Source organism: Perca flavescens, chromosome 11, assembly GCF_004354835.1.
Source record: "Perca flavescens isolate YP-PL-M2 chromosome 11, PFLA_1.0, whole genome shotgun sequence".
NCBI classification, from domain to species: Eukaryota; Metazoa; Chordata; class Actinopteri; order Perciformes; family Percidae; genus Perca; species Perca flavescens.
Genome location: NC_041341.1, coordinates 1,610,394 through 1,621,667, shown reverse-complemented (window position 1 = coordinate 1,621,667; position 11,274 = coordinate 1,610,394). Strand labels below are relative to the sequence as shown.

The 11,274-nt window shown below is 43.2% G+C and overlaps 1 protein-coding gene across 1 annotated transcript; it reads left to right on the top strand.

The window, feature by feature from the left end:
* Window positions 1-10,042: 10,042 nt before the first annotated feature.
* Window positions 10,043-10,993, top strand: LOC114564216 (olfactory receptor 6N1-like). The gene is given in 2 exon segments (XM_028591456.1): window positions 10,043-10,332; window positions 10,335-10,993. Coding segments are annotated over 2 exon segments (939 nt in total). The 5' UTR covers window positions 10,043-10,052.
* The last annotated feature ends 281 nt before the right edge of the window (window positions 10,994-11,274 follow it).

The window sequence follows — 11,274 nt, the reverse complement described above, 5'->3', positions numbered from 1 at the left end:
GACTCAGCATTGCACGATTGGCAACGATGAAGCTCTAAATTACAATATATGCTTCTGAAAATGTTTAATGTATCTGTCCATCGATTTTGTTTGCTATCAAATTTTTTTAAGAGAATGAGAATGAAAAGATGTCATCAACCTGAACTACAACATTGATATTAAAATTGCACAAGTTGTATATGCATGGTTCAACTCACAGGTTAAATTACGTTTGAAACTCACATTGTGGGTTTCTACAATGTTAATAGAATATTCTTTTGTCTATTTCTCACAAAAAAATGTTAAGGCACATATTACAAAATATACTATCTGCTGCTCGAAAGTGGATAGACATGAAAGGGGGAGAGAGATGGGGGATGACACGCAGCAAAGGGCAGCAGGTCAGATTTGAACCTTGCGCCGCTGCAGGACTCAGCCTACATGGGGCAAAACGCTCTTACTGGATGAGCTAGAGGCCACCCCGCTATGTGCTGCTTTTTCACGCAGATTGAACTGTCAATAAATATTGTACCTAGAAAAGTGGTTCCCGATTTGTTTTACTTCATGGACCCATAAACTGACACAAATTAGGCCAAAGGCCTCCATTTGAAAATATTTCGTTCCAGGGCCGCCCACCTGGCAGGTTGTTTCCTTTTGGATGTTTTATAGAAAGTGTATGAAATCCATGATCTAGATAGTCATACATTTGTTTTTGTGTTACGATGGAATTATACTGACAATAAGTTTTCTCCCTTTTGCTGGGGACCCCATGGAACCCCCACTTAGGGAAACACTGATCTAGAACAAACTAGAATTGATAGGATTCCAGGTGTGTTTATTGTTTTAATATTTTGTGGTTTGCTGTAAATAATTTACCCTTTGTTATTATAATAACCCAATATTATTGATAGGTGGAATAATCAAGCCTGCATTTACTCAAATGTATTTTCATATTTCATATATTCTATAATGTGGTACAGTGAGACTAATGTAGAAATTCTCAGATTTGAACTCTTGGTCAGAGTGAGGCAAGAGGCCCTATGCGTTGGATCTGATCCAGATGTTGGGCCTGAGAAAATAACGAATAAAGGGCCCTGATTGAGTAGCTGTCCAGGAGTTGTCATGTATTCTGAAAGCATATATCTGAATATCAACTTATGTAACGTTCACCTATGACCTTTGGTGGGGGCCTACAGTATACTTGAGTTTATCCGAGCAAGGGACCCTTACAGTGTTAGGATGAGATCATGAATAAGGGTTTCCTGGTGGGCGGCCCCAGAAAGTATAAAATGTATGTTCAATCCTAAAATCGAGAGACACTTTGGGTACGTGCAGCTTGTGTGTGTACACATGGTTATCTCCTTTGTTCAATATTGAATAAAGTTGCCTATAATCTGAAATCATCTGAGTCGTCATCTGTGAGCATCTCCATCATCAATTTCCAGAGAGTTCAATCTCTCAATTATAATTACATAGGATATTGAATAAACAAGACAGTCGACAACCATGAGTATGGAATCAGATTTGTGTCAATATAATCAAACAAAAATAAAAATTTGAGAAAGTCAAAGGAAAGTACAGAGCTGGGGATTGCTCTGGCTTAAATAAAGTTGCTACAGCCACTAACTGAAGGTTGTGTCTGCCAACCCGCAACCACAGTCTTTCCCTAACCTTAACCAACATGCTTTTGTTGCATAAGCCTAGTCTCACATTGCTCGACATATCTCCACAGCGCTGCGAAATAAGGTCTGGCTACACCACGGATACATTCTAGGATAGGAGAAAAAAAAAAACATCTAGGTTGTTTGCATTTTTCTTTAATCCAATCACAATCATCTTGGGCAGCGCTAAGCTCTGGACTCAGCGACTGTGGCTCTCTAAATAGTCTTGGGAAGGAACTTGCTTTGGTGGAAGAAAACGCTGCATAAAATATTAAATTCATTTAATATTCATTTAATATACAGCAACCCTAGCCTCGTGAGACCGTCCTGATCTGGCGAGCTCCAGTTTTCCCCTCGCAGATCAGTCTGGCATCTTGAGGCAGAGAAAATTTGGAGCCGTTAGCCAAACGACCGGGCCAATCAGCGTTGGTTTTGAGGTGGGTTAGGTGGTGATAGACCGATGGTTTATCCAATCAGCTAACCAGTATTTTCAGACAGCGGTAGCCCTAATTCTGTTAGCCGCTCACTAATGCTTTTTTTCTCTTGGATCCTTCTTTTGGAATATGGTCCGGGAACCTGAAATGGTGCCTTTTATTCCTAAATTCTCGTTACACAAACGGCAAATCTCCTTTACCGACATGTTGCTTGCATGCTGAGCTAACGAGCTATGCTTTGCCTGTAGCAGCAGGGGCGGGCTTGTGGTTGTATTTTCATACGCTTCGTGGATCTGATTGGTTGATTTGGACCGTCTATCACCAACATAGGTGATAAACAGATGGTTCATCCAATCAGCAAACCAGTATTTCCGCCCCTTCCCAAAAGTTCTCCAACGGAAAGTTCCCAGATGGATATGCCGAGCAAATGCGAAGCAATCCATCTGGCGGAGTCAGGTTACAGCAACCCTGCCATTTTACGCTGGTAACTTGCTAGCTTGCTAGCTTGAAGGTTGTTGTTTGTTTCCCGTAGCCACGGGATTTTCAGGACAACAACTATTATGACCCCTCTCTTCCTGCCTGCTGTGGCTTCATTGGCCACCTCCTGCAGGAGCTGACAGTCTGGGAGGGTCAAGCAGGTAATAGGCTGACACCTGTGTAGGCCTCAACCTAGGCTGTTTTCGAAAACGCATACTATACTAGCAGTGAGTATTGATTTAATAATAATACTAATAATAATAATAATACATTTTATTTAATAAATTTTATTTAAAGGCACCTTTCTCGGCACTCAAGGACACCATACAGGGATACATAAGTCATTTAAAAACAGCAAAAAATATAAATAAAAATAAAGAATAAAACAACAATAGAAACAACAGAGGCAGAGCAATTGACATCAAGTGGAATAGTCATTTTCAAAAATACACGTTTTGAGTTGCAATTTGAAATGGGGGAATGAATCGATGTTTATGAGTTGGGGTGGCAATGAATTCCAGGGAGCAGAGCGGCTGAATGCTCTACTGCCCATGGTGGTGAGATGGGAGAAAGGGACAGACAGGTGTATGGAGGAAGAGGATCTGAGGGAGCGGGTGGGAGTGGGAACCTGGAGGAGATCCGACAAATATGGGGGGGGCGAGGTTGTGGATGGCCCTGAATGTAAATGGAAGGACTTTGAATTGGATACGGAACTGGACCGGGAGCCAGTGGAGCTGTTGGAGGACAGGAGTTATGTGGTGGATGGAGATGGTTCGAGTTATGATGCGGGCAGCTGAATTCTGGACCAGCTGAAGTTTATGGAGTGATTTGTGAGGGAGGTCGAAGAGGAGACAGTTGCAGTAATCCAGATGGGAAGTGACGAGACTGTGGACAAGGATGGCGGCAGTGTGGGGGGTAAGGGAGGGGCAGAGGCAATTGATGTTTCGTAGGTGGAAGTAGGCAGACCGGGTAATGTTATTGATATGGGGTAGAAGGGATAGTGTGCTGTCTATGATTACACCCTGACTCTTAACCTGGGGGGTGGATGAAACGGGGAAGTTATCAATAGTTAGAGAAAAACTGTCTTTGGTTTTGGATAGAGTGGATTTGGTGCCAATGAGGAGAACCTCGGTTTTATTACTGTGTAATTTGAGGAAGTTTTGGGTGAACCAGGTTTTTATTTCAGAGATAATAAGTAAGGGAGGCAGGCGGGTGAGTGGACGAGGGTTTGGTGGAGAGGTAGAGCTGGGTGTCATCAGCATAACAGTGGAAGTGAATGTTAAATTTGCGGAAAATATTGCAGAGGAGAAGGAGGTAAATTATGAAGAGTAGGGGCTCCAGGACAGAGCCCTGGGGCACACCTGAAGTGACGGAGGAGGGAATGGATTTAAAAGACTTGAGTTGTATGAACTGAGTTCAGCCAGAGAGGTAAGATGTGAACCAGTCTAAAGGAGTGTGGGTGATGCCGATGGAAGATAGCCTGTTGAGGAGGGTGGTGTGACAGATGGTATCAAAGGCTGCACTCAGGTCGAGGAGGATGAGGATGGTGAGGAGTCCAGAATCAGCTGCCATAAGGAGGTCGTTGGTGATTTTGATAAGTGCTGTTTCAGTGCTATGGAGTGGGCGGAAACCGGACTGGAATGGTTCATACAGGTTATTGTTGGATAGGTGAGAATGGAGTTGAGAGGCAACTGTTTTTTCAAGGATTTTGGAGATGAAGGGTAGATTGGCTATAGGACGGAAGTTGTTGAAGTTAGAGGGGTCGGCACTAGGTTTTTTCAAAATAGGGGTAATGGCAGCAGTTTTGAAGGATGTAGGGACAGTTCCAGTGGTGAGAGAGGAGTGGATGATAGCAGAAATAATGGGGACCAAGGAGGGAAGGCAGGCTTTAACGAATTGTGTGGGGAGGGGATCAAGTTGACAAGTTGATGGCTTGGATTTCAGGGTGAGTTCTGTGATTTCTGAAATATCTTGGAGCTGGAAGGAGAAGAATGAGTGTGTGGGGGAGAGGGGCTGATCCAATGTGCTGGTGGATGTTCTTGAATTTTTTCAGTGAAAAAGGACATAATGGAGTTGCAGAATGAGGTTGTATAGAAGAGAGGGGGGAGAAAGTCCTGGGGTTGGGTGATATTGTTAAGTAGGGAAAACAGTTACTTGGAGTTTCCTTTATTGGCAGTGATTATATTGGAGTAGTAGTGGGTTTTGATGCTAGCAATGGAGTCCTTATAACATAAGATGTTGTTATTTCTTTGTGAATAGTGAGATCAGTTTTTCTTTGAAGACGTTCAAGTTGCCGACCTTTGGCTTTCGAGATGAAGATTGGGGGTGAACCAAGGTGGCAGAGACAGAAAAAGAAACAGAACTGGCTTTTACCAGAGCAATGGAATTAAGAATATTATGGAGTCCAGTGTTGTAATGAGAGAACAGATCATCGGGGGTGGATAGATCGTGAGTGTCAGGGAGGCAGGAGGAGTGGATACTTAAGTGAGAGTGGTGGGGTTGATATTCTTTATATTCCGAAATTAAATAAGGCGTGGTATTTTAGAGATGGAGAGAGTGAGTTTCACTGTAAATGAGAGGACAAGTGGTAAGATATGGGGAGTTCATCAGATGTAAGGTCTGAACGGGTGACACCAGAGCAGCAGATTAAGTCCAGAATATGTCCTTTGGAGTGTGTGGGAAAAGTGGTGTGTTGCTGACATCCAAAACTCTCTAAGCAGGAGGTGAAGTCTTTGTTGAGAGGCAGATTGATATTGTCCATGTGGATATTGAAATCGCCCAGCATTATTATGTTTTGTGAGAGAGAGGACAAGTGGGTGAGAAAAGCAGCAAAGTCATTTAAAAATTCACTGTTCGGTTTAGGGGGGCGGTAGACAGTAGCAATGATGTTTGGAGTGGGACCAGACAACTTGCAGACAGCAGATTCAAACGAGCTGGAGACAGGCACAGACACCGGCGAGACTTTCCACTTCTCGCGGTAGATTCTCTCGAGACCTCCTCCCTGGCTGGAGCCACGGGGTTGACAGATGTAATCAAACCCACTAAGAGAGGATTGATTCAGCTGATAAAAGGCGTTGGGCTGTTGCCATGTCTCGGTTAAACAAAGAAAGTCTAGTTTACGATTGGAGATGAAGTCCTGGATGAGATGTCCCTTGCCTGTCAGTGAGGGGATGTTGAGCAGAGCGAAGTTGACTGATGTGTTGTCACAGCTGGTGGTGGTGCTAGCCGACCGAGCTAGGTGGGCTAACACGCTGTGATCGACAGCCCAGTTGGTGGAGTGTGGAGGGCGACGAGAGCTGGACCAGATGGACTTTATTGCTGTTGAGCTGTTGTGGTGGAAATTCCGGCGGGACCATTGGTGGATGTATCTCAGGCGGGGCTGGAAGGCGATATCCGGGTGAAGGTGGAGAGCCTCTGGTGCAGGTCCAAGCAGGTGACAGCCAGAGCAGGTCAATGGCCGAGTATGGCGAGCAGCTGTGCCAGCGTTCACTCTTCAGCCGTTACAAGCCATGACCAACTTGCATCCTCCGGTCATCAGGCATCATGTCAGACTCCAACCCTGTATAAAACAAAATACGGCGGAGAGATGACAAAATGCGTAGCTATATATAACTATTGAACTTTGCTAATGAACTGAATATGAAAATCAAACAAAATTAATGCTGCAAGCAGCGATGGACAGGCCCTCACGCCTCTGCGCGTGTTGGGGTTACTGGCGGATGCTGCTCCTTGCAACCGTGCATTTGCGCGGCACTCAGACGCCGCAAATCGTCACCAATGAAAAGGGAACTCTCTGCTGAGTTCAACAATACCTCACACAAGACTCCATGTCATACAGCGTGGCTAAAGCATAGGGGGCAGGTCAAACCATCACCAATTAAAACGGAACTCTCTGCTGAGTTCAATGATACATCACACAAGACTCTACGTTAGATGGGTCAGCATTTATGAAAGGGTGCGTGGCTTAAACATAGGGGGCGGGCCAAACCATCACCAATGAATAAGGAACTCTCTGCTGAGTTCATTGATACCTCAAACAACGGTCAACCTTAAATGGTTCAAATATTATGAAAGGGGTGTGGCTTAAGTATAGGGGGTGGACAAAACCATGACCAATGAAGAAGGAAATCTCTGCTGAGTTTAATGACACCTCACACAAGGGTATACATGAAACGGGTCATTAGTTATAAAAGCGGGCGTCGCTAAAGCTTAGGGGCCGGGTCAAACCATCACCAATGAAGAATGAAGTCTCTTTTGAGTTCAATGATACCTCACACAAGGGTATACCTTAAACGGTTGAAATGTTATGAAATGGGGCATGGCTTAAACATAGGGGGTGGGCAAAACCATGACCAATGAAGAAGGAAGTCTCTGCTGAGTTCAGTGACACCTCACACAAGGGTCTACATAAAACGGTTCAAATGTTATGAAAGGGGACGTGGCCTGAGTAAGTGGGCGTGGTTAAAGTATAGGGGGCGGCTCAGTATCACATGTAGACCACACATAAGTTTCATGTAAATCGGATGATGCTTGTCATATAAGGCGCATTTCCTGTTGCCAGCGGGGGGCGCTATGACCAAAAGTAAATTTTGGCCTAAAGGTGTCCTCAGGCCTGGACCCTTGTCAATCGTGATAAATTTCGGGCAGATACGACAACGTACACTCAAGTTACAACAATTTCTTTGTTCATCGCTAAACACTCAAAATGGCCGCCACGCCATGCCCACACCGTCTGACGAAAAGTTTTTCTTTTAACAACTTTTCATCGTTAAGGTGTTGGGATGGTACAGACCAAGTTTGAAGTCCATCGGATGAAATCTCTAGGAGGAGTTTGTTAAAGTATAGCACCTTGACTTTTAGGCCTACTTCCTGTTGCCACTAGGGGGCGCTATGACTTTAAGTAAATATCGGCCTTTATTTGTCCTCAGGGTTGGACTCTTATGAATCCTGAAAAGTTTCGAGCCAGTTGGACAACGTACACTCGAGTTACACCCACTTCCTGTTTCGGCAGCGAAACGTACAAAATGGCTGCCCGGCCACAGCCACGGCCACACCCTATGACAAAAAGTTTTCTTTTAACAACTTTTCATCTTTAACATCTTAAGATGGCACAGACCGAGTTTGAAGTTGATCGGATGAAATCTCTAGGAGGAGTTTGTTAAAGTACGACATGTGGAAATGGCCAAAATCACATTAATTTCGAACTTTGAAATCAAAATGGCAGACTTCCTGTTGGGTTTAGTGTATGGCTCTAATGAATCTTGACATGATACATATGTGTACCAAGTTTCGTGAGTCTACGTTAAACGCACTGCAGGGGCTAATTTTTCTTATCTTTCTAGGGGGAGCCAGCGAGCCATTTTTGTGCGCCTATTCCCGAAACCTTTAAAATACATAAATTTTCACCAGACTTGATGCCACTGCCAAATTTGGTGAAAAGAACACGCCGACTTACTGAGACTTTAGCTTATTCACTGTAACCCCCAGAGTAAGTCGATACATACCCTTCTCATCTCCATGCGTGCTGTAACGCTGTCTGACGGCTCCAGCATTAGCTTAGCCTAGCACAGATCCTGCAGGTAACTGGTTCCAACTAGCCTACTGCTCCGAATTGTGACAAAAGTGACAAAATAACGCCAACATGTTCCTATTTACATGTTGTGATTTGTATAATCACAGCGTGTACAAAAAACAACGTAACATGAGACACAGCCATCTTATAACCGTAAACAAACCGGGAACTATATTCTCAGACAAGCTTGCTGCGAGCATATCACTCCGCCCAAGTACTATATTCTTCCACCTGAGAATATAGTTCCCGGTTTGTTTAGGGATAGAAGATGGCTGTGTCTCATGTTACGTTGTTTTTTGTACACGCTGTGACTCTATAAATCACAACATGTACTGTAAATAGGAACATGTTGGTGTTATTTTGTCACTTATTCGGAGCAGTAGGATTACTGGAACCATTCACCTGCATGTTCTGTGCTGGCCTGATGCCGCTGGAGCCGTCAGACAGCGTTACAGCACGCACGGAGATGAGAAGGGTATGTATGGACTAGTCTAACTCTGGGGGTTAGAGTGAATAAGCTAAATTCCCAATAAGTCGGCGTGTTCCTTTAAGCCCCTCAAAAAGCCAATTAATTTGCCCTAATAATAATTCCTTCAGTTTCAATAGGGGCCTTCGCCTCTGTCGGTGCTTGGGCCCTAATAATCAATGCATTCGCGAAGAAGAGTAAAATTACTGACAGACAGAGTGCCGTCAATCTCGCCAGCGTCCCCGTTACTAATCAACATAGATTTGGCCAATATGTAGTATGTAGTATACAGTATGCAAACAAAAGCAAAAACTGCAGTATGCCAAAAATACCCGGATGTCGCATTGATTCATAGAAAATCTCCAGTATGCCTCAGACCAGTCCATCTCGCCTACTGTATCCCACAATGCAAAGCGTCAGAACACTCACAATAACCCTGGCTTACCGTTGTGGCCAACAGCTGGAAACATTTTACAATTTTTATTAGCTATTTGATCACTAAATTCACTTCTGAGACTTTTTATATTTATATAGTGGCCTCTTTGAGTTTGCCACCCTGTTTTATATTTACATGATGCAAATCTGGTTCTGAGTTCTCTGGTGTGCCTTCTAGTGGAATCCTTTAGTAAGAAGTGTAGTACATGGGCAAGTATGTGAACAGTTCCGTTCACGATGCAGCATGTTGTCTATGCGATTGTGGGGTTAGAATATCTCGGGCCTGGGAACTCTGGGCTTGAGTATCACACACACACACACACACACACACACACACACACACACACACACACACACACACACACACACACATAGTCAGTGTGTAACACAGCGTAGCTCCCTTTGGACCCTGTATGTACAGGTTGCTGCTCTCAGTGTGACAGCAAAACAGTTAAATAAAAGTTCAGCTACTGCCCCAGTCTGCTGTAGGGGAGGGTGCTGTGTATTATTCTAAAACCTACGTTTACATACACTGATGCAAGGACTTCTGAATATCTTTCTGACTGTATTAGCTGGACAGCCAACAGGACTTATAGAACACCATATTTTCTGTTGGCTGGTATGTGTTAATTTTCTTAGCTATTATTGGATATGAAAGTGGGTACATTTCAGACAGATTGCAATTGCTAAGTTTTCGCTTATGGAAATAGTGCATTTAAATTGCTGTCATCTGTGAGCCTTGTTAACTTGGATACATCTTTTCTTTTATTCAACTTTGTTCAATGACAAATGTGAGGTTGCTTGTAAATGTAAGACATTGACTTTTTTCGACCCTTGTCTATCTGAAATGTGTTACCTATGCTGAATATTTTCAGGCAGAATTGTTAGAGATAGTGCAGTTTATGCAACTCACATGCATGCTTGCTTATTGCTTCTTGATGAAGTGTTCAAATAGGAACACTTTAATCTCATTTACTTCTTCCCTTCATCTCTCACTTCTCTTCTTCCAGCTCTGCTGTTGTGCAGACATGAAGAGCAACAACAGCCTGAATCCTTTGTATTTTCAGTTCACTCTGTTTGCAGACTTTGGGCCCCTCAGATATCTGTTCTTCAGTCTGTGTCTGTTGCTCTACATGACTGTTGTCTCTGCTAACATTGTCATTATTCTGTCAGTCTGTCTGGAGAAGTCTCTGCATCAGCCCATGTATATTTTTATCTGCTGTCTGACTTTTAACTCTCTGTACGGCTCAGCCGGCTTCTTCCCCAGGTTTCTGATGGACATTCTGTCTGACACTCATTTAATCTCTCATTATGTTTCATTCAGATATATGTTATTTACACCTATGCATCATTTGAGCTGACTCTCCTCGGCATCATGGCCTATGATAGATTTGTTGCTATTTGCCAGCCTTTACACTATCACAGTAAAATGACGTTTAAGATGGTAACATATCTTGTGATTTTTGCCGTGCTCTACCCTGCATTTGCCAATGGTTGCTGTCTCTTCCTTACTGTCCGATTACCGTTGTGTGGCAATAAACTGAATAGGCTTTTCTGTTCCAACTGGCCTGTGGTTCTGCTCTCCTGTGTGGACACAACTCTGAACAACATTGTAGGTCAGTTTGTCACGATAACAAATGTCTTCATCCCCCTGTTCTTTGTCCTGTACACCTATCTCCGTATTCTGCTTGTTTGCAGGAGAAGCTCGTCTGAATTCAGAGGAAAGGCGTTACAGACCTGCCTGCCTCACATCATGACATTCATGACCTATTCTTTCTCTCTCTTCTGTGAGCTGTCCTTGACTCGATTTGAGGCTGATAAAATGAATCCGATCATCACAGTTGTTTTATCTTTAGAGTATTTGATGATCCCCCCCATTAATAATCCTCTAGTTTACGGCCTGAGTCTGCCTCAAATCAAAATAGTAATTTTTAGATTTTTGAAGAATGGTCCTGCTGTGAAAGTTTAAGACTCTGCATGAGTGGCAACGATTAAGCTCTAAGTCACAACATATGCTTATGAAAATGTTTAATGCATTTGTTTGCTATAAATTTTTTTTAAGGGAATCTTTGAAAAGATATCAACCTGAACTACAACATTGATATTAACATTGCAGAAGTTGTTTACCGGTATGCATGGTTCAATTCACAGGTTAAATTATGTTTGAAACTCACATTGTGGGTTTCTACAATGTTAATAGAATATTCTTTTGTCTATTTGTCATGAATATATGTTAAAGCACATGTTAGA